A 23,704-nucleotide genomic window follows, 5' to 3' on the forward strand; every position below is an offset into this window, starting at 1 on the left:
AACAGTGAGTGGGGAAGAGGAGCTGGCGGGTGAACTGAGTATGCAGTGGGATTGGGAGGGGAAGACACTGGAAATCTTGAAAGGGCTGGAAATGGGGCCAAATGGGTCTCTTGATCTTCTTCAGGCACGCCCTGATCCCCCTTTCCTGAGGGGCAGCAGAGTCCCGTCCTTAGCCCTTTCCCTAAGTAGCACTCGTAGCCCTTCCCCATTCCCCATGCAGCTCACCCCAGCCGCTTCCAGTCTGACTCCACATGCAGACAGCTGCTTTGCCATATTTGCTCTAAGGCGTTGGAGGAGCCACGGGAAGGCAGCGAGCAGAGCAGTGCCTGGGGAGCGTGCAAGCGGCAAGTGTCCTGCATCCCTCTCTTCTCGCTGGCACGTGGTTGTACCTAGCAGAACAGGCAGCTCTGGGGGGCAGAGACAGTGTGTTTGCAGACCAGCTGGCACAGCAGAGGTCTGGCGTCAGGCTGATGGCGGGTGCAGTGCTGAGTTGATCTGACAATGTCAGAAAGCCTTTCCAGTGCAGCTGCTCCCTCAGCTGATCTCTCTACCTCGGCCCTGGAAATGGAAGTGTCATCCTGCTGTCACTGTGCAGCTGCTCCAGTTCAAAGGCTCACAGCCAGGACTTGATGGTAATGAGGGAAAAGCAAGATCCACTGTCTCCTTTTGTCATTTGCGCCCAGGGTGACAGAGTGGAGATGTGCCATGACCTGGAGAGAGTCTTGCCAGGAGAGGAAAGCCATCTGCAGAAGCCTGCAAGCAGCCCAGGCGAGCTTCTCCTCTGTGAAGGTTTGCACTTTCCCGGTCGCTTGTGACTTGGTGCCAAACAGGGCCAGCAGCAGGCCTGTCAATGCCATTGGTGCTTGTGAGGTCGGTTGTGCCTCTGAACCCGGCAGGCCAACAGCACGCACACAGCTTTGGTGATGCTGGTGAGGCCTCTTGTGTCTCAGTGCCTCACAGACGGGGAGCAGGCCCATTGCTGCTGGTGGTGCTTTTGTGGTCAGCTGTGCGTCAGTGTGTGATTGGCAATCAGCATGCATGTTGCTGCTGTTTGTGCTTGTTTAGGTCAATTGTGCCTCAGCTGCTACCAGGCCAGGAGCAGCTCTATGGCTTCATGGCTGCCTGTGAGGTCACTTCAGCCTCCGCACCAGCTGAGAATCCAGCTCGATGAATATTGCTGGTGTCCGTATTTGTGAAGTCATTTGGCCTCAGGATCTGCTCGGCCACCGGCAGGCACATTGCTCATTCCTGTACACGTGAGGTGACCTTTGCTTCAGTGCCTGAGTAGACAGCATCAAGCACATTGCTGCCTTTGTGCTTGTGAGGTCCCTTCTGCCTCAGTGCCGGAGAGGCCAGCAGCAAGCACGTGGCTTGGATGCAGATGCTGAGGTCACTGTTGCTGAAGAATCGGACAGGCCAGCAGCAGAGCCATTGCTGCTCTTTCTGATTCTGAGCTCACTTCTGTGCGAGCACCTGGCAGAGCAGCGTTATGCAGAGCAGTGCTGTTTAGGGTCTGCGGGTCGTGCGCCTCAGTCCGTGCTGGGCCAGCAACAGGCACATGGCTTCAACGCTGTGAGGGGATTTTTGTTTCAGGACTTGAGAGGCCAGTGCTAGGCCCACGGTTGTTGTTCCTGGCTGGGAGGTCGTTTGTGCATCGGTGCCTGCTAGGCCACTGCTAAGGCCATGGCGGTTGTCTGTGGTTGTGAGTTCCCTTGTGCCTCAAAGCCCTCTAGCCCAGTGCTGGTCACATGGCTTTCTCTGTGCATTTGAGGTCACTTGTGCCTCAGCGCCTGATAGGCCAGTGCTGGTCACGTGGCGGGTGTTTGCCTTTGTGAGGTCACTTCTTCCTCAGTAACTAAAAGGGCAGCGCTCGTCCCATGGCTGCTGGTTGTGGCTGTGAGGTCCCTTGTGCCTGAGGCCGCGAGAGGCCGGGGGTATGGCCCTGGCTGCTGGCTGCGCTCGTGATGTCACGTCTGCATAATGCCGTTATAGGCCAGTGCTGGTCATGTGGTTGCTGTTTGCAGTTCTGAGGTCGCTTCTTCACCACTGGCCTATCAGGCACTGAGGGTCATGTAGCTGTTGCTTGTGGCTGTGAGGTACTAGGCCGATGGCTGTTGGTGGTGGGTGTGAGGTCCCTCGTGCTCCAGTGCCTAATAGGCCAGTGCTAGGCAAAGGGCTACTTTTTGCAGTCGTGAGGTCACTTCTGCCCGAGGCCCTTGATAGGCCAGTGCTATGGCTGTCATATACAGAAGGGGAGGCTCACCGGCCACCATTACAGGGTCTGACCCTAGGCTCCCACTGAGAAGTTCAGAGCCAAATCAAAGCAAATTAAATAAATAAATTTTAATGGTGCACATGCAGTAATTACAGCTTGAGCTGGGTGCCTCTGAAGACGGACACCGAACAAAGAAATCCCTGGGCAATTACAACTTTTCAGTCTAAGTTCTCCACCCCTCACGTGGTAGTTCAGACCAATAGTAACATTCAGGTCTGCAGTCTTCCCGTTCCTTAGTAGGTCCCATCGTTGTCCCTAGGCAGGCTGTTTCTTTCCCTATTTTTGCTGTTGCAGTTTCTGCTGACGGATGTGCCATCGTTCCTTGTTGTGTCCCACTGGTGTCTCTCAAGGTCCTGACGAGGAGGAGGTCATTCCAGACCACAACAAGTAGCACTGCCCCAGCAGTGAGAGCAGGCTTTGTTCCTCAAGGTCCCGATGCCCTGCACAGGCCTTATTTCAAAGGCTCGACATCCTCCCTTTCCGAGTGTGAGACACAGGAATGCAGACTGCTTGGCACTCCTTCCTCTTTCCAGCTCAAACCAGCTCTGGGGCCCTTTCTTACGGAACTAGGTGAAAGTTGCTCATGGTCTCTGAGGGCGGCCTAAGGCTTCAGCAAGTTCAGCTCCTCATGCTAAGCAAGTTTTCTCTAAGTTGTGCTAAGCAGCTACCTCTAGACAGTTTCAGTTCAATAATAGCCTTCACAAGGTCACTTCTGCTTTAGTGCTGGATAGGCCAGTACTGGTCACATGGCTGTTGTTTGGGGTTCTGAGGTCACTTCTGCCTGAGGCTCTGATAGGCCAGTGGTATGGCCATGGCTGCTGGCTGTGCTTGTGAGGTCACTTCTGCCTAGTGCCATTATAGGCCAGTGCTGGTCATGCGGTTGCTGTTTGATGGTTTGAGGAAAGGTCTCGTGAGACCAAGTAGAGAGCACATGAACCCGTGTGCGGCAGTCAGCTAAACAAGGCTTGTCAAAGCCTAAGTTAGAGCTTGGAAACCACACTAGTGTTTCAGAGCACGGGTAACTGGCTTCCTCAGTTTGCTGCTCAGTTAGCAAGAGCAGCCTATTTTTTAATTTCCGAGTCCTAGCTGGGAAGGGCAGGGTTGTTTCAGTCTGTTTTCACATCAGTGGCAACAGCTGCAAGAGAGGAAGCTGACAGAAGACATGAGAACTAGCAAACACAAGAAAGCAGCCAAGGAATGAACACAAGAACAGCAACAACTCTTCTCCCACATCAGGCTGCAGCCCTCACAGCGCTGAGGTTTCAGCCAACCACAGCAGGCATTCTCCACGCCAAGGCACCTAAGGCAGGAGCCTGGAAGCTCTTGAAGGCGGTGAGCTTCAAAGGGAACTCAGCTGACAACACAAGGGCAAACGGAGGTGACCATACCGGAGTCAGGCAATCATAAGTCCATGCTGTGCATTTGACAGGTTGCTACATGGCTGTTGGCATCCCGGTCTGCCTAAGGAAGGCAAAGAAACCACGGGGCCGTTAGGATAAAATACGCAGATCTGCAATAGAATCTCCTTCTTGTTTGAACCTGGGTAAACCAAACACACAACCCCCCCCTCCCCTTTTTTCCTCAGACTGCAGCATTAGTCTGCAGGCTTTAGTAAAGTACTGTTTTGCTAGCCCTTTCCAAGCCAAGTGCGAGAAAGCAAGGTCAGATTGTTTGACTAGCAGACAATGCACAAAGTCTTGCTCAGGACTAAAATGGAAGGCTATTTTGTACACCCCATCAGCCAGCAAATTCCTCCTTTTCCGTACTCCCCAGTTCCTTTTAAGGGATGGCCGCTCTCAAAATGTGCAGCCAGGTGCTACTGCTTCCACAGTTAAATAGAGGCAAGAGAGCCACCAAGTTGCTTTGCTTTGAACAAGCATTAAGCAGCCCATCAAAGCCTCCCTATATAGCTCTTCAGCTGAGATTGGGACTAAGAAGTCTCATTTCCATGGTTAAGCTTGGATTTCTGATCTCAGTCCTTATCACAGCGGAAAGTCAAAAAGATGCACCACATATCTCACAAAACACGTAGGAGAGGACTAAACACATGTTGCGATCTTGTACCCTAAGTCAACTAAGCTTGTGCACTGTGGCCTTTCAAGTGTTACTGAACAGATGAGGCAAAGGATTAAAACAGCAGAGTGCTCAGAATGACACAGAAATGAAATAAATGCCCGCAGGAAACCTCTGTGAAAGTGCCATTTGTTGAAGAATGCTGCTCCTTCCCATGGAAGACACAACTGGCATGAGGGCATTCTTCACTCAACAACATACATGTAAGAGTGCAAACATTTAGGGTTGAAAACACTCAGTCAGCTTTCCCTAAAATGGAAATAACGAACACCACAAGCTTAGCCCTGCCCTGGCCTGCTGCCTGGGTCTGTCCTGGTCACGAGCATTTTCTGCTAGTCGGTAACACCTGAGAGAAGCAGGGAAAGACAGAAATGGGTTGTTTCGCTGTTGTCACACTCAGTTCTGATGAATCCGCCTCCTGATTAAGAAAGGCTTTTTGCAGTGCTACATGTGGCTACAACCTCTGTTGCATCCATGAACAAGAGCAACCACCACGTCAGCTTCCAGCACCACTCTTTCAGAGCAGCAAGACTGGGGAGAAGGAAGAGCTCAGGTCCTTTCCCACTCTCCTCCCTCAACACATGGCAAGAGCCCTTTTCTTTCACTGTATCGGTTTCATTATTTCATTAGTTGAAAAACGGGCAAGCCACCAGCACCTCCTCTGTAAAGCACTTGGTGATCCACTGGGGAGGTAGACTGCAAGCTAGCTGCTATCCTGCCAGGGAAAACAGGAACATTTCCAACCATACTTGCATCCAAGCACAGTTAGCTCACTCAAACTAAAGCCCAGCACACTGAGTTACAAATGGACATCTTAAAGATGTTCACTTGCTTTTTAGAGGCTAGTCAGGAAGGTGACTCTCTCCATTTGGAAAGGAGGATCATTAAAACCACACAGACTCTGAACACCAGGCAAATACACAGACATTGAAGATGCCCCTATAGATGATGCCCTTCTCCTCCAAAAAAGGAGTATTTGTGTTGTCACCAAGGATGGGACTGTTCACTCCTGCTAAAGCTTTGGGAATAACGCACAGTTCATGCAGAGGTATGATGTATGCCGGGAGCAGTGCCATAGGCTAAAGCAAGAGCAGCACACACACCTGTGACGCTGTGCTCCTTCCCACCTCACTGTGCTCTCTGCCCCTCAACCTGGCCTCCCCATAAACAGCACGTAGGCAGGGGCTAATTGAGCATGTGCCAACTAAGGCCCATCTAGCATGCAAGTAGGACTATGAGTCAATCATCTCCTCCCCCATAAAGAGGGGGCAGCCCAGAGCCCATGGAGCTCTCCTGCATGGCAGCAGGCCGCACTGCAGAACCTCCTCTTGAGCAGGGATGCCTCTCAAGGTTACTCCTTGAGGCCGAGAGATTCCTTACCCGCAACAGATCCTCAGTAAGTGACTAATAGCATGCTGAAACTTTGAAAACTTTGCTAAGTTACATCTTTGATTGATTGTGCACATAATCCTTTAGTCATAAACCATTGGCCTTGCAGACTGAGGATGGTGGTTGCTGCCTATGGGAGTATGAGACATTCTGGGATGCTGGGAAGAGCATTTTGGGATTGTGCAAGACTTACTATGGAATGTTTAAGGAAAGCCCAAAGGCAGGAAAAGGGATGCATTAAGGTGTTTTGAGGGGCTGCAAGCATGAGAAAATAAAGGGGATGAAAGGAATGGATGACATGTGAACAGAGTGCTGGTCAGTACGCTTGACATGCCCTGCGCCTGATGTCCCCCAGCCTCTCCTGCCTTCTCATTAAACTCCATTTTCTGGGCTGAGGGGGCTGTCTCTTCTGTGTGCAGGTGTCTGTGAGAAGGTCTCAGTGCCAGCCACTGCGGTGGGGAGCATGAGTCATAGGGGCCCATGTGCCTGGGATGCCAGCAGCTGGAGAGACTGTGCTGCCTCCATTCCCCTGATATCCATCAGCCTTGGCCTGCATCCTCCAGGAGTCTGAACCCACAGAGGTGGTCCTCAGCCCCTCCATATGTGAATCCTATTCTCAGCACATGTCACACAAAAAACCCTTCCCAGTTCTCCAAAAAAGGTGAGGGTTCTTTCCTGTAAACTTAAAGGCCTTAGGACAACGCACTGTATGCATTAAAGTAAGGCACGCACTCCTGTACTTCATCTTCGAACCTCATTTCTAACACTTCATCCTCAGACCTCTGAAACTACCAAAAATAGAGCAAGAGAGTGCTTTACAGCATCTGTGGAGATGAACTTCTGTGCCTCCTTTCTTCCACCCTGAAAAAGCATGCGATGGCTCCCTTACATGCCCTGTGTGTGTGGGAAATGCCCTGGGCTCTGCAGAGATGCTTTTGCAGCCTCTCAGAAGTAGTTCTGAAGTGATTCTCAATGAAAACATGACCCAGGCTCTCATAAAAGCGTCACAGGCACTGCTAAAGCAAGCGGGAAATTGCTACAAATACTTTGGGCCTTGATGTTCAATCCTCATGGCAGATATGCTTAATGATACCTATGTGTAAGAATTTTATTCCATGTTTGGAGATTTTGGAGCCTCATTGAAAGAACAATCCAAAGAGGAATGTGACTATCATCAGGGTGAGGTTCTGTTTGCTCTACCTGGTTAATGGCAGGCAGCAACGGGCATGAAATGGGAAAGCAGCTTTGCTGAAAAAGGTGAAAGATGGAAAAACAAATGGATTGCCATCCTCGCCTCACAGGGCAATACACCTGATGCCCATCCTGTAATAGCTGCAGAGTAGCTCATCTGCCTTTTCACAAGGCACTTCCAGAGAGCAATTGCTTTCCCCCTTCCTAGGAGGACACTTTGGACCGACACGAACTGTGATCCCAAATTTCCTCTTTGCATCCGCTGGCCTTAATGGGAGTCCGGGGAGCCCTCTCAGACGGAGGCATCAAGATGGGAGACATAAATGCTTGGGGAGATGTTGCAGGATTCACTTCACCCAAGGGCAGGATTCCATGGCAGGGCAGCAGGATTTAAGGCCTGGGGTGGGGAGCATGTTGAGGGAAGGGGTGATGTGGGGGCCTAATGGACTCGGGTTTGGGAGAAGAAATGGGGGATGGTTGTGAAGGGCCCAGCATGGGGGGGGCAATATTTTGTAACAGGGGAATCTGACCCATGCTCAGCATATTTGGGGGGTGGTTCCTGGTCTGGGTCAGAGGGGCACCCAGTTTCAGCTGGGGAGAGGGGTCTGTTCAAAACTTGGCAAAATGGGAGGATGCTGTTGTGGGAGGGGGAAGGGGTCTGTGCAGCACCCAGCCAAACCCCAAAGCTCAGTCTGGGTCCCTGGGGAGTTCCCCACTTCCAGCCCTACTCTGATCTCCCTGGGGAAGCTCTGGAGCAGGTTGTGCTAGGAGTGACCTGTGCAGGGGAGTTGAAGGATGCTCTGCACCACATCAGAGTGGGGCCTGTGTTCACTGCCCCACAAGGACACCCTCTTGGACACCAGGACTATGAGCAATAATCCCAGAAGTGGCTGGAGCTATTACCCCTCCATCCCGCTTTGGCCTTGGACCCTGGGTCCTGGCTGTCGATCGGGAGGAAAGCTGTGCTCCCAGCAGGGACCTGGAAGGAGCATGAGTTTGATAACGGAGCCTCCTGACCTTCTCAGTTAGTTCACGATATGAGGTCAGTGGTGTTTGTTTGGGGATGATCTTCCCTCCAGATCTCCTTGCCTGATCCATTTCTGGGAGATCCTCTGTTCTTGCCTCTGAGCTGGAAGGTTTCTGACCACTGAACTCCTGCTGGTCTTGTCTGCGGGAGAAGAGAAGAGAGGAGGCACCAGCCCACTGAGCATGGCATAGGCACATTCCATCTCCATAGCTTGCAAGACAGAGGCTGGACAAGGAGGCAGAACCTGGGCAAGAGACTAGCTGATTCGGAGGGCTATGATGGTTGTGGATTTCCTTTCCAAAAGAGGTTGCATTTATTTATTTATTTATTTATTCAAGATGAAGGGCTCTGGCTATGGGGTGAGACATTCTTTAGGGGTCGCTGTTAGGTCAGATCATCCCAAAACGTTTCCCATGGAGGTTTACTGCACTGGTGGCTTCCCCTTCCAAAGAGCATCTGGCCTTCAGGAGGTGTTAAAACTGCCTCATGTGAAATGTCTCCTCCTCCCTTAATGCGGGTGGGGGCAGCTGGCGTGGAGCTTCAATGCAAAGCAGCAGCATGCCGGGGGTGGAAGCAGGGAGAAGCTACAAAGGAGGAACTGAGAAACATGGCCCAGGCATGGAGGGATGGTGTCAGGAAAGCCAAAGCTGAAGCTGAGACTTTAAAAGGATGTCAAGGACGTCCGTTGACAGTAGTCAAAGGCTGAACAAGGAAAGACTGACGCCTTACTGAATGGAGTGGGTGGCTTAGTGACAGCAGACACACAGAAGGCTGAAGTACTCCGCTGTCATTAGTGACAAGGTTCAAGAAGGAGCAGTAGGACTAGCAGTGGACAAGGCCTGAGTAAGAGGTTAGTTATGAGAACTCAACTTCTAAAATCCATGGGACCCAACAGGCTAAATCCAAGCATGCTGAGGGAAGTCATCAATGTTCTTGCCAGGACTCTCTCTATCATTTTTGTGAGGCGGTGGTGAAGAGGACAGGCATACCCAATGCCCAGAAGAAAGCAAAATTTGAACCCCTCTTCAGAACAGGCCATTCTTTTAATCGTTCTTCTAATAATCCAAGGAACAACAGGCTGCTCAGCCTCACTGCAGTGCCTTGGAAAATCATGGAGTGAGTCCTCTTGAAATACATTTGTGAGCACATGGAAAAGAATGTGACTGGTAATAGTCAGCATGGGTTTCCCAAGTTGAACTCTTGCCCCAACAACCTTATTACCTTCTAGGATAAAACAACTGGATCAGTGGAAGAGGGAAGACCAGTGGATGTCACTCACCTTGTCTCTAACGAGGCTTTCCACTGGATCTCTCAAGTCAGGATGTGATGTCTAGATGGGTGGACAACCAGAAGAATAACACTGGTTGGGTGACTGGGCTCCCAATAGACTGTTTGATGGGTTGTACTCTACCTGGGGGCCATTAACATGTGCAGTCCCTCAGGGGTCTCTCCTGGGATCTGTCTTATTTTACATCTTGATCACTCACCTGGAGGATGTCCGCAGAACAGAACAAACTTGGTGGATACCAGTCAATATGCTCAAAGACAAGGCAGCCATCCAGAGGGACCTTCACAGTCTCGATGAACAGGTAGCATGACATCACATGAAATTCAAGAAAGACAGATGTCAAATTTTGTCTCTGAGAAGTAAAAACCCCTTGCAACAAAATATGCTGGGGCCAGATTTCAGGGAGCAGCAACAGCTGGCTGCTCCCGGAGGGATAGCATGCTGGGAGCCAAGTGGGATAGAATGGTTGACAGGACAGGGGCCCCACCAGCTGGGGCCCAGCCCCACCATACCTGAGCGAGACAAGCAAGGCAGACCTGGAGATCACAGCCAGGTTCAACCAAGACTCCATACCATCAGGCAAATTCTTGGTGACGAGGAGGGTCCAAGGTCAAGCTGGGAACACAAGTCAGCAAATCAGGATCAGGTCCAGTGACAGTAACCAAGGTCAGACAAAGCCCCGTAATTGCAGGGCAGTCACAGAGAGATGAGGTAGGTCCAAGGTCAACTCAGAAAGTCAGGCCGCGAGTCAGACTCCGGATCAACAGGATCCGTGGTCAGGAACAGGCACAGCTGTAATACAGCTGCAGACAGGCACACTTGCAACCTAACTCAAGATGGGACAGAAGATGAAGGCCTGAGCTTAGATGGCACTCCTGGACTGTGGGCAGGGGTGTGTGTGCAGGCCTCTGGTGAGTCTAGTCAGGACCATGAAAGCCTGTTAGTGCAACCAGGGCTCTGTCAACAGACTGGCCTGGAGCAACTATGCAGAAAAGGCCCTGGAGGTGCTGATGCATGGACAAGTGAGCGTGAGCCAGCAGTGTGCCCTGGCAGCGAGGAAGGCCAACAGCCTCCTAGGCTGAATGCGCAGAAGCACAGCCAGGAGATGGAGGGAAGTGATCACCCCCCATTACTCAGTGCACTCAGATCACATCTAGAGTGCCATGACCAGTGCTGGGTCCCCAATAACGGAAAGACAATGACAAAGTGGAGTGAGTTCAGCAGAGGAACATCAAGGGGGCTGTAGCACTTCCCTGTGAGGAAAGGCGATGGAATGGGGGGTTTTCAGCCTGGAGAAGAGATGGCTTTGGAGAGGGGGAGAAATAACATCATCCATCCAGTGCCTACAAAGTAGCTGTTAAGAAGACAGAGCCAGGCTCTTCACAGCAGTGCAAGTTTGGAGGATGAGAGACAGTGGGCATAAGGTGAAACAGCAGACGTTCAGACTGGATGAATGGAGAAACTGCTTCCCCATGAGACAGTCGAGCATTGGAAGAGGCTGCCCGGGGAAGCTGCGTAGTCTCCATCCTTGGAGCTTTTCAAGGCCCAATGGATAAAGCCTGAGCACCTTGATCCGACCTAACCTGACTGCAGCTGGACTAGAGACCTCCTGAAGTCCCCCCAAAACAGAGTTATTCTTTGATCCTTTGACACATATCTCGAGGGCTATTTATAATGCTTTTGGATATTTGAGAAAGACCGAGGGGCGGGAGAGGTAACACAGAGCTTTGAGGTGATTCTCAGCCTTCCCAAAAGGCTGCTGGAGGCCAGAGACATACTACGAGATCTAAGCTACATGGCCTTCCCGTGCACAGAAGAAGGCATCCCATGTGCCAGCACTCCTGAATAGATGAGGATGGAACACATTGAGATGTTACACGCACACCTTCGTGTTTAAATTCAAATGACTTTTCCTCTCATGAAAAACAATCCTCCCCCTGACATTCATGTCTCCTGTCCTTAGCAGCTACAGCAATAAAGTCTTTGTCCACTGTGCCACCCTTTCCTACATTTCCATCCAGAGCAGAGGCCGAGGAGACAGCATCTCATCACATGCAAGTCCAACAGGGCCAAGAGGACTCATGCCCGGTGGCATCTATTGGTGCCACAACAGCAGCCAAGGAGGCCCCTGGAAATGCCTGTGGCTCGGCCTCTTCCTCCCCACTGACCACCAGGGGAGGCTGGAGGGACCAGCTCGGGCAATCAGGGCTCTCTAAACCTGAGAGGGTCAGTGAATGCACAGCTGTCTGCAGGGAGGTGAGGGGAATCCCATTCATGGGCTCACTACTGACTTTGCATCATGACTTTGGAGGAGTCCTGATGATTTCTCTGCCTCAGTTTCCTTTTCAAAGGAGCATGTCCCACACTTGGAGTGACCAGAGTTATGGGGAAAGCTGTATGCCAGAAGTGTTTACAAAGTTCTCACCAGCTCAGAGGTTTCAGTCTCCTTTGAGAGCCAATTATGCATTGCTCACTCTCTGCAGACCCTGGGGAGAGACGAGCTGCAGCAGGAACCTTCAGAGACTCGTTAGTGCTATAAAGCCCAGGACACTCTGGAGAGCAGGGGGCATTTGGGTGCTGCTGGACATGCACCACAGGAGCTGCCAGAAGAAGACACCAAAGGCAGAGCAGTGCCTGAGCCCTGGGTCATGGTTTGCAGAGAGCTCAGGGGAGAGAAGGATGTGGTGGGAAGAGGCAGAGGGTGACACCCCGACCTTGGTCGTCATTGCCCGGCACCATCAGTGCGGAGATCATCACCTCATCCTGAGGACTGCAGGTCTGTGTTGTGTCTTCTGAGCCAGGTCTCTTCCTTTTCAGCCGGTGAGGCTTTGCATGCTGGCATCTTTGAGTGAGAGAGGTGACAGGCATTTCCCTTCCTGGGTGTCCTCTACTCCAGCTCCCTCTTCCCCTCCACACATTTCTTCCAGTGCCCTTGTTAGCTGAGCAGAGTCCTGAAAAGCTTGCCGGGGGTGTGGAGTTAGAGTCTGTGCCTTTGCTGTCCCTGAGCCAGCCCAGAGTCCTGCCGAGGGGCGCCCACCCCTCTGCTGGGAGGTAGGATCTGGGTAGAGGGCTGTGTTCCTCAGGCAGGGACTTTCCCTGGCCGTGCACACAGGTACGTCCCGGGCACTTACCACAAACAGGAGCAGAACAATGCTCCTTCCCAATGTCACCCACTGCTCACCACGGAAATACCCACCCCTTCTCCTAGCAGTGCTGCCCAGGGAGCCCCACGAGCACAGCTGGTAGTGCTGAGGTCCACCTGCTGAGCTGTGCCGCCAGGCAGCCCCAAAGCCCTCAGAAACCATTGCTGAGGGGAGTTATACAAGCCAAAGGGTCTTCCCTGTCCTCCTCCCTCTGCCCACCCTGCTCAAAATCTCTCTTCCTCACATCGGCTGATGAGCTCAGGCATCCACCTTCTCTCACATCTATCTCACTTTTCTCTCTAACGCCCACGTGGAGGATGCCCGAGAGTCCTCTCAGGCAGTCCCACTGCACAGCGCCGTGGATGTGAACTCCTGACCACACCATGTTAAAGGAAGTACATGGCCTGTCCCTCCCAAAACAAGTGTTTCAGAGAGCTGAGATCGGCTGTTTGGTGCGGTGCCTGTTCTCCTCCTTTGAGGAAAAAGGGCATCTGGCCCTCACATAAAGGTATTTTGCTCTCTGGTAGGGACTGAGTTTGCTCTTTGGAATAACCTCAGGTGTAGTAGAGACACTGTCACAGTCTGAGTGAATACTTTCTGAGAGAATTGCCAGAGTCCATGTTTTCTCTGACAGAAGCTTCCTTCACAGTTCTTTTATACAAGACCAAAAGAAATAAACAAATCTTCTTTCTCTTAGGTCGCCTTGCTGGCAAAAGAAAAATGAGGGACCCGGGGAGCTACATGGAGAAAGGGGAATGGGACAACTGCACATTGCCAGTGGAGATTCGCCTGCTGGGAATGGGGAATATCCCCACTCTCCAGACACCGCTCTTCCTCCTCTCACTCACCATCTACTTGGTGACTGTGGTTGGGAACATCCTCATTGTTGTGGTGGTCATGGCAGACCAGCGTCTGCATACCCCCATGTACTTCTTCCTGGGCAATCTGTCCTCCTTGGAGATCTGCTACAGCTCCACCATCCTGCCCCGACTGCTGGCCAGCTTCCTGACCGGGGACAGGACCATCTCTGCTCATGGCTGTATTGCTCAGTTCTATTTCTTTGGCAGTTTAGCAGTCACTGAGTGTTTCCTGCTGGCCATGATGTCCTACGATCGGTACCTGGCCATATGCCAGCCCCTGCTCTATGCAAGCCTCATGGCCTGGAAGCTCTGTCTCCAGATGGCAGCTGGGTCTTGGCTGATGGGATTCCTTATCTGCACAGTAGTCACTTCTTTCCTATTGCAGTTGGAGTTCTGCAGCCCCAAGGCTATTGACCACTTCTTCTGTGATCTGACCACTTTGCTGGACCTTGCCTGCAGTGACACCCGGGTGGTTACAATAGTAAGTTTTTTTCTGTGTGTCCTGGATGTAGTCTTCCCCTTCCTGTTCACACTGGCATCCTACGTGTGCATCATAGCTGCCATCCTGAGGATCCCATCGAGTGTGGGCAGGCAGAAGGCCTTCTCCACCTGCTCCTCTCACCTCACTGTTGTCACTCTTTTCTATGGCACCCTCATCATTGTCTACCTGATGCCCAGAACGGCCCCTCTGAGGCAGCTCAACAAAGTGTTCTCCTTTTTCTATACAGTCCTCACACCCCTGGTCAATCCCCTCATCTACAGCCTGCGGAACAGGGAGGTCAGGGAGGCCCTCAGAAAAGCACTCAGGAAAGCTCTGGCTTGCACCCAGAGCTCACAGCAGTTGTGTACTCTTCTCTAAATAAAGCTAATAAAGTAGTGCTGCTACAGGTGAGAAATGTTGCAACCGTGTCATCTTTCTCTAGTGAGAGCAAATTCATCTGGGGTGAAATGTGAGCAGACAGGGAAGGAAGATCGAGACCCACAGTGCTTTCCTGACTCTGGATTCCTCAGATATAAGCCATCTCCCTCTGCTGTGAATATTTGCAGGGAAGAAGTCGGTGCCTCAGCCCATAGCCCTCACTACTCTTCTCTCCAATGGAAATGCACATACTAGTAGAGTTGCCAAAACACATACTGGTGTCTCCTGTCATTTGTGATGGCCTTGAGTCTCCCAGACATCAACGGATTCCTGGGAGATAGTGAGGGGAAACAGTGAAGGGAGCTGCTGGGACCGGTGCTGCAAGTGTGCACTGTAGGCAGTCCGCAGGGAGTCTGAAAGGGCCCTCGATATCGTGCATGGGCAAGGGCACTCATGCCTGCATGCAGGGACTTCAGTGCCAGCCTGTCTGCGATTCATCCCACGTTGAGTGCGATGGGCACATTCCGGGTGCCTCTTTTTGTGTGTGGTCTCTCCAGGGAGCCCAGCAGGTCAGCTCAGGTGGAGAAGGCTCCTGGGTCAACAAACAGCCTTCGGTGAGATGAACTGGAGCCCAAAAGCCCCATGCCTGAAACTTTGTAAAGCACTGCATTAACCTCCAAATTCAGTATTGGGGGTGGCCCTCAGAGGAGCTGTCAGTGTCTGTGGGACACCTCTCCCTGGCAGCTCGTCTGCAGGGGATCCCTTCCTATTCCATGGCCGTCAATTCAGCCGGGTCAACAAAGACAGGCCTTTGACCCTAAACAAATCTTGAAAACCCTTTGTTAGCACCTCGTCTGCCTCTCCACGTCTGCCTTCACTTTCTTATCCATGGATGCCCGCTCTCTACCCTGGAAAGCTAAAATGGGCCATTCCCTGAGGTTCAGTCCTAATCTCAGCTGTGATTAACCATGACCGTGTGCTGGGATTCCATTCCAGTTTTGGAGATTTTGGAACCTGGTTACAACAAAAGAGCAAAGAGGAAGGTGGCTAGCATCCACGGCCAATGGCAGGCAGCAAAGGACATGGACACCTTTGCTGGGAAAGGTGAAAGAGGGAAAAACAAAAGGATTGCCATTCTCACATCACAGGGCAACATACCTGGCACCCACTCTCTGCCAGTTGCTGGGTAGCTTGTCCGTCTTTACACACAGGGCAAGGAGATTAGCACTTCCAGAGAACACCTGCTTTCCCCCTTCCTAGGAGGACATCTTGGACCAAGACGCACTCTGGTCCCAAAGTGCCTCTTGGCCTTCACTGGCCACAATGGGATGTAGAGAACCGGTTCTCTCCATGCGGTTTTGTCTCGACATTGCTGCTGCTGCTGCAAAGCCGCTGCTGCCAAGGCGCATTGGGCAATGCCGCGCCGGGGCCCCCGGGAGCCGTCCGCGAGGTAAACAACCTCGTGCACCTGCATGGGGGAAAAAGGGCGCGAAAAGGGCAGAAGGTCATCTCTAGGGCACGGACCGCACGTACTCATTTGCCATCTGCGCATAAGCAGGAGACCCCCAGATGCCCCAGCCCGTTTCTGGAAGGTTCCGAGAGGGCGGACTGCGCATGACAGTTAATCTGCATGGGAAGCGAGGAAGCACCTCCCAGAGGTGGGGCAAGAACCTATAAAAACTGCAGACTCTGTGAATGGGGGGTGGGGGGCTTGCTTGGGACGACTGAAGAACTCGAGCGGAGTCAGCGGAACCAGATGGGAGCTTCCTGCCTCTGCCCCCCACCCCCGCCGCCGCCGAGACTCCCAAGAGAAGAGGACCAACGGGACGCCACTGGATCCACGGGTGGTGATATCTGTCTTTCTCTCTCTCTCTCTCTCTCTCTCTCTCTGTCTTCCCCTTTTCCTCTCTTTTTCCTAAACGTGTGACGCAAGACGTGTCTAGTTAGTTGATTCCATTTTGTCTTAATAAATCTTAAAGCTGGTTGGCTGGTGTCGTTTTCACCTTAATTCAGTCCAAGGGCATCGCGAACTTGGTCGCTGGTCCTAAGGGGAGGGAGGTCGTCCTGAACGACTCCCTTTGGGCCTTGACAGTCCCCTTCCCATTTGTAAAATGGGATAAACATGCCAGCCGTGTAGTGTGCTTTGGAATATTCATCTGTGTGAAACTTGCTATAGAAATGCCAGGGAACTTTATTGCTGTGACTGAATTGCTTTAAAAAGTGTATTAATATTCCTGCAGCACTGGCTCAGCTCGTCAGAGGTATTAGCAGTCACTAGAAGAGGCCGTGATACACCTCTTATTTGCAAACACGAGCACATTTCTATGCTCAGTAGTGAAATTCCTCCTTAAAGCACAAGGCGGTGCTGGTGCCCCTTTTGCTGTAAGAAAGAGGCGCAGGAGGGAGCCCTGCAGAAACCCATTGCTGAGTAGTATTCCCTTCAGTACAAGTGGATCAGAGAGCAGACTCAGAAGTACCTCATCTCTGGTCAGAATATTTTGCCTTGTGATGCTCACTTTCCCCATAGACCCACCCCCCTTTTTTTTAAGGATTTTTCAAGCTAACTGCAGATTCTAAAACTGGATTTGCTAGTCCTTCCTTCCCTCAGTAGAGTTTAGTGTGTAAATGCAAGAGTAGATCTGAGGCTGCTTTCTGGCAGTAAACTCTCCCACTGCAGGCTGCAGATTTCATTTTTGGCTCAATGACTGTCATCAAGTGGCACTACCTATCAAACTGTGGAAATCTGTAATTCCAGCATCAAAAAAGCTTGGTCTGCAGAGCATTCAGGCGTGGAATCATATGAAAAAGGTGACTCAACTTGGCCCTTAAGGTATGGGTTGATTGCCCTACCCATCCCAGCTGCTGCTGGGAGAAAAAAACATCACACCCGCATAGCTTTTTCTGGAGTCATTGAGCACAAAATCCCATAGTGCCTATTTCTTTTCAGGACAGGACCAATAAAGTAGTTCTTGTAGGACAGCGGGTACCTACTTCTAAGACTTTCTTGTAGATTAGTAGGCTCTGTGGATGCAAAGAGTTCATCTGTACCAGGACATTAATCTGCCAAGCCGCAAAAACTTGCTTTCTCTGCTGTTAAATAGACTAGACTAAATTAGACTAGTCCTCCACATGGTTTTGGTCTGCAGCAACAAGGGCTTTCCTAAGCAACTCCTGAGCAAACTTTGGGACTTAGTGAGCAGTTTAGATGCAGCCGCTCTGTTCCGGAAGTTAGGAGACATAAATAATACAGATATGGCAGTTTGTTCCAGTTGGCCTCAGGGATAGTAAAGCTCTGCCGCTGTTTAATTTCCTTACATAGATGTATCATGCTACATCCAGGTGGAGGCACTTTGAGTACTGCTAGAAGTGGAAGGCCTATCTGCTGTGACTTTTTTCTCTTTCTCTATCCACTCATGTTTACTGTTTTATTTTGTATTGCCTGTTTCTTACAGCTTTCTCAGACTCTGCCAGTAGAGATGGTTTTGTAACAAACAGCACAATAGACCCTGACCTGATTAGTCTCCGCTCACCATAGAAATGATGTTAAATCAGACTTTGCTTTGGACCTGAAGTACCTCTATCTCCCTTTTCAAATTACATTAGGTTGGAAATGGGAAGGGAAGAGAATGTGGCAAAAAAATCATGCAGTAACATGTCTCAGGCAAGACTTGCCATGCTTTCTTCAGTAATATGTTGTGATATGTTATTGAGACTTAATTCTGAGGTGGAAAGTTAAGTATACTGATGTTTGCATTCTGTGGCTAGCGTTTCTCTAATGGAGCTGGCATCTGTATTTTTTTTAGAGTCCTCAGCAAGTGATCAGAAGAAATTTAGTCTTGAAGAAAAATCCAAATCTTCCAGGAAACGTGTCCATTATATGAAGTTTGCGAAAAGTAAGAGGAATTTTGTTGCTGTTTCATAACCTCTAGCCAAGATCAGAAAAACACATAGGTCAAGATGATCCGTTACCTTCTGCAGTCTAAATTTGGCAAGTAAAATCTTAGTTTAGAAATACCCCCTGCAGCAGCCTGCTTAAAGCTATAATACGCTGTTCCTTTCTTATTCTGGGCAACTTTGGATAGCTTTAGGCTAATATTGTTGAATAAATCAATTTTTGCCTGTAGGAACCATCAGCTAAGCAGAGGAATGATAAATATTCTGGGTGATGTGTGCGTGGGCAAGCAATGAGAAGGGGGATGCAAAGCTGATAACATTTACTTGGGCATCTGTACAGCACTATCCTCTGCAATCTCCAGTAACCCCTGCTAAGAGATCATGTGGATAAGATCAGATCAGATGGATCAGATTAAACCTGCATGGAGGAAAAGGAAAGCCTTCTTACATCTACCAGATGTGAATTAGGGTGAATTAGGACAGGAATCAGTGGCCAAAAAAACCAACAGTGGAGTGTGGATGATCAGCCCTTGCTACCACAAGAAACAAAATGAAACTAAATCAAACAAGAATTCAAGCAAAAATAAGGACTATATCAAAGTGCCAAGATTTTGTGGCTAGTGGATAGTCACCTGCATGTGTCAGGTATGGCCAAAGTAGGAAGAACCATTTCAAGGCGTTCTTCCCCCTTGGTTCAAGGGGGGAGCAGGAAGCACAGCTTCAACTCCAGAGTAGGTGATAAGGCCTCAGTGTTGCCACTGCACCCATGTTTAGCCAACTAGAAGATAAGTGTGGTGGTTGCCTAGGGTCCCTTCTCCCATCTTAAAGCAGGCATATGATAGATCGCTTTCCAGAAGTGCCCGTCTTTTCCTACTGACTACAGTATGGATCTAGACAGCTGCCTTAGGCTAGATGTCTGCATTAGGACAGCTGAAGTTTGGAGACCCCAGCCATCTACACTGGTTGTAGCAACACGGACAATGGTTGAGCTTTTACCCACAGGAATCCCACAGGATCTTTTACCTACCGAAGCCAAAAGCCATGAAAGGTTACACATATCTTCCTGAGAGATTCACTCTTCACCTATTCCAAGTCATTGTCTCTGAGCTGCTTTCTGCACTAAGGACCCGGAGTGTTTTATGCCAGCTTGGTTTCTGCATGTGCTCGCTGGGGCTGGAAGTATCTCCACTTGGCCAGTTCCTGATCTTTGATCTCACATAGAAAGAAAGAAGGGTGGAGGATCCACTGAGTTGAGTTTTCCCTCCAACACAGTGCTCCTGTCCTTCAGACCTCAGACATCAGTTTTTGACGTACCTCTTATAAACATTGTTATAAACACTCTTACTTGTTAATTGACATTACCTGGTCCAATATGAAATAGCAGAATTCACTGACTGAAAGGGGAGCAAGTAATTTAAAAGAAAAAGAAGTAGAACTGAAGGATGTTCAGACTATGGCCGAGTAGCTATTTTTTAATTAGAAATCAATGCCATTTAACTCTGCTTATGTTTAGCAGGGGTTCCTGGCTTACTGCAGTCACCTTTGGCCCTTCTTAGTTAAACGAGCTTTAAAATAGTAGAAGCGTGAAAATAACTTGCTAATTTAGTCAAACAGGTTGATCTGACTTTATAACCAACCAGACTTTGAACTAAGGAATAAAACAGCAGTCAGAAAATAATCAGGAATATCTGAGGCTGAAGGTTAAATCACAGCTCCAAGAAGAGTTTCTCAGCTAATCTCATAACTACCTAAAATACAGGCTTACAGCAGAAATGACCCTGTCCCTTGAACAGTAGTACAGAAAGGAATTTAGTGCTTGACTCTGCAATTTCTGTCTCTTCAAGTTGTCTTTACTCAGGTAAAATGGATGAGATTCATCTCACTTCATGTCACCGACTGGAAAGTTAAGACTTGACAAAGTTGTGTGAGATCTGTGGGATGAATCCCTAGCCCAAGGTGCCTGTCTTCTTCCACTAATGGTAGAGGAAGCTGATGTAAAGAGGTTAGACTAGGCACTTTAATTTTTAGACAGTGAAAGTTCAGTGGGATTTACCACTCTTTCAGCTTCTCTCCCCACTCCAAATGGCCAGGTAGGTAAATACATGATACTCAGATAGGAAAGGCTGCAGAATTACTTAGAAGGTATGTTTCATATTGAAATAAAACAGCCTCATATTTTAGAAATTGCATCTGTAATCTTCGGCTAAATGAAATCCCAGCCAGAGGCTAAATGAGGTTGAATGAATATTATGAGCTCAGTGGGGATAAAGACAAACGTTTTTTCAAAGATCTTCCATCCCTGTCTCTTTCTCTTGACCCCCTCGATTTTATTCCTAACACTTTTGAGACTGTAAAAAAAAGCATGAGTTCAGCACAAGAGCAGGATGATCTTGGCTGTGCCAGCAGCCACACATCAGTCCCGTCAGACACCACATCCTCCCGTCAGGCCCAGCATCCCCACTCAGCTCTGCCTTTGCTCCTCAGCTCCTCATTGCAGCAGCTGTCCTTGTCGAAACCCACACCTCTCTCCAACGCACCTCAATCTTGGCCTGAGGAGCTCCTCAACATGTTAAACCTGCCAGTGCACTGGGTTGTAGAGGAAACTTAACAAAAACCCTGGTCAGGAAAAATGCTCTTCCTTTTAAAGAGGAAAGGCTCAAGGATTAGACACACCCTTTCTCATCACGGTCTTCCTCAGTCTTGGGTTTTCATTAAATGGGAAATTTCTCTCAAAGTTTGATCAGCCGCTGGAAAAACAGCAGAAGTGTGGAGGCATGTGCTAGGTGTGCTAGGCAGTCTGTCCTCACTTTTATTTAGTTGTTCTGAAGCAAAAATAAATTTAAAAGACAAAGAGAAATTCAACTGGGGAAAAAAAATCCTGTGAAAGATATACCACCTCTCTTCCCAAACTGTAAGCTTAAGAGAACCACAAGCCTAACCCCAAAAGGCTGAAAAGTCAGGACCTCCATGGAGATTTCTTTACTGCCTGTCCACAAAGTCCTCAGATACTTAGATCACAAGTTCCCAAGCTAGATCAGAAGTAGTCAAAAGCAGGTAAGACAAGTGCTTAAAACTGGACTATCTGAAGCCCTGGGAAGTTAGTCTGTGAGGCTAGTTGAGAAGGGTAGGCCTAGTTATTCTAGAAAACATTTAAGACCTCTAGCTTCTACAGTGATTTTGCCCCCTAGAACTTAATGTCTGAACTTCTCTAATGGGGCTGGGGTGGAAGAAGGACAGCAGGAATGTTGGCTCATCCTTACACAAAAGACTTTGCTGCACGACTAGCAAAAATGGCATGCAATGTCTCCATTGTGTTAGTTTTTCTAAGTCAAAAAGTAGTCATGGCAGTACAGGTGGGATTCACTTTGGTTTTAGGTATTGAAAAGCTGACTGTAAACCTGTAAGAAAATCACCCTTGGCTCCTTTTGTCGTCACTGGAGAGAAATAGGCACCTCCAGACAGCGATTCATCTCTTTTACTTCAGCTATCTCTGCTAGGATGAGTGGGTATTACTCTTCAAGAATCAAAGAGAAAGTTGAGGGTCACTATCTTGGGCTTGGAAAGTTAACTTTTCAATATCTAAGTCAGATAAAGTAAATCTTAACAATAATATTCATTCTGTCCAAACTCTTAAAAATTTGTGGATTTCTGAAATTTTCAAAGCACTGACACATTTTAATGCTGTTCTAGTCCATCTCAAAATTATTAGTCCTTCTTGAAATAACAGCTATCCTACTTTTCCTTCATTCCTCCATTTCTAGGTCCCTGTGATCTTGCCATCCAAGCACAAATGCCAAGGCATCAAAACAGTTTCACCCCAGCTATTCCTGAATTGCCTCCTTCGTGGTGCGTTCTGCATGTCCGCTTGCTTAGCTGTGAAGTTGTTCTTCTGGGGTAGGAGCTCAGCATTTTCCTTGAGTTAATCCCATGCGGTGGGAGATTGCCAGGGCTGCACAGTCATTTGTATCTCATCTTGATTATTTCTAAAACAAAAACACCCCCCCAAATCCGTATGTGGCTTGGAATCACAGGGCATGGACGGCATCTCGCTTTGGGGATCTCGTTCATGCAAAAGGCAGATCATTTGTAATGTTAAACGCACAAACTCAATTCCCAGCTGTGGGAGCTGAACACCAGGCTGCCTGCCACAAACAAGGCTGTGAAGCCCAGGCCAGACAGTGGTGGATGGGCAAGAAGCAGCAGTTTGACAACACAAAAGCTTCTTCAGACTCGAGGAGCTCGGTGGGGTGGCAGAATGCCGCAACTCAAACACACAGTCACGTCCCTCGTTGACCGGTTTTTACATTTCTTTAAGTGTCAGGGTTTCAACAAAGTTTTCATGCTTTTTATTAAGGCAAAAGTATGTGCTTGTGAAATTGTGAAATTGATATGTTATTTTGTAACTGTTTAAGAAAAAAAAATGTATTTCAAGCTAAAGAGCCACTGTTGTGCGGGGTTTTCTCTCAAACTGGTGCATACACTTAACATCAGGGACCTACTACACATAACAAAAATCAGTGATACAGTTACTGTAAAACCAGATACACACCTTTTACTGTAATACTAACTTAAGAAACCTTGCACTGTAATGGTTACTATTAAAAAAACAAAAAAAACAACAACAAAACTCTTGTCAGAACTGATTTTGTATCTTGGATTATATCTGAAATTTTAACATTTTTGTATACTTAGCATGTCAACGATAGCATCCTCCATGGTTAATTTCCAGGTTCTGTTTCCTTTCCGTCTAACCAAACACATACATTGCTACGGGATGTTGATGGGCAGGACACGGCCACGGGAACCAAGTAGGTCACCCCCGCTCTTGTCAGAAAGTTGCACTCGAACAACCCCAGCAACGGAAAAGTAAAGACCCCAAACCGTTTTGAGGGTTCCCGATGCTGTTAACAGTTCCCGCTGCCCCGAACGTGCGACCAGCAGAACCAGGGGGCAAATCCTGAGTCATTTCTTTATCCTGGCGTTGTCCTGGCCACGTTGGCTGTCCAGCTCCATCGCACAGCAATGCATCCTGAGTAGGTAGGAAATCCAAACCAACGAGATAACTTTGCAGTCACTAAGTTTATTGATTTTTTTCCCTTTAAAAAATTTTTTTTAAGTAAGATGTATTTGGAATCAGACAGCATGGTGTTGCAATTCTTTCTATTTTTAAATACTAATACATTCTGTGTGTAAAGTCTTGTTTCTTAGCTAAGAAAATCTTAAATGTGGAGCTGAGTTTGAACCATTTTTTTCCTTGTTGTACCGTGATTTGGGAATTCTTTTGATAAATTCTTTAATTTGGTAGAAGATTTCCCACACCTTCTCCCTCCTTCCTATCATCATTTCATATTTTTTACAAAAGTGAAAACAAACAAACAAACAAAGGAACAAATAATCTTTTTTTCTCTCTTTAGGCTGTGTAATATTGTGTTGTCCAGATTCTGTATAAAAATATGTATATGATGTATCTGATATTTGGCAGCAAACGGCTGCAACTTTAACCAATATAATTAACAAAGAAATGCATAATGTTGGTGTTTTAAAAAGTTAAAAAAAACAACCTAGTTAAGATGTTTGTGTAAACTTGCATGATTTAAAATGTACTTAGTGCATTGAGAAATGTTGTTAGGGTCCTAAGTGAAAGGCTGGTTTACTTTTTGATTCTAATGGTGATTGGTTTGTTGATCAGAATATCCCCTATACTG

General features: G+C 48.7%; 2 protein-coding genes across 2 annotated transcripts in view; both read left to right on the forward strand.

The window, feature by feature from the left end:
- The window catches only part of LOC135325871 (PIN2/TERF1-interacting telomerase inhibitor 1-like), a 266,502-nt gene extending 244,515 nt beyond the window's left edge, over window positions 1-21,987 (forward strand). The window contains exons 5-6 of the mRNA XM_064503841.1: window positions 17,909-17,998; window positions 21,761-21,987. Coding sequence (XP_064359911.1) covers window positions 17,909-17,998; window positions 21,761-21,897 — 227 coding nt within the window. The 3' untranslated portion in view covers window positions 21,898-21,987. The remainder of the gene's footprint in view (window positions 1-17,908; window positions 17,999-21,760) is intronic.
- LOC135325811 (olfactory receptor 11A1-like) lies at window positions 13,128-14,105 on the forward strand. The gene has a single exon (XM_064503790.1). The coding sequence runs from the start codon at window positions 13,128-13,130 to the stop codon at window positions 14,103-14,105; it is 978 nt and encodes a 325-aa protein (XP_064359860.1).
- Window positions 21,988-23,704: the final 1,717 nt, after the last annotated feature.

This window comes from Dromaius novaehollandiae, unplaced genomic scaffold (genome assembly GCF_036370855.1).
Source record: "Dromaius novaehollandiae isolate bDroNov1 unplaced genomic scaffold, bDroNov1.hap1 HAP1_SCAFFOLD_30, whole genome shotgun sequence".
In the NCBI taxonomy this organism is placed as follows: Eukaryota; Metazoa; Chordata; class Aves; order Casuariiformes; family Dromaiidae; genus Dromaius; species Dromaius novaehollandiae.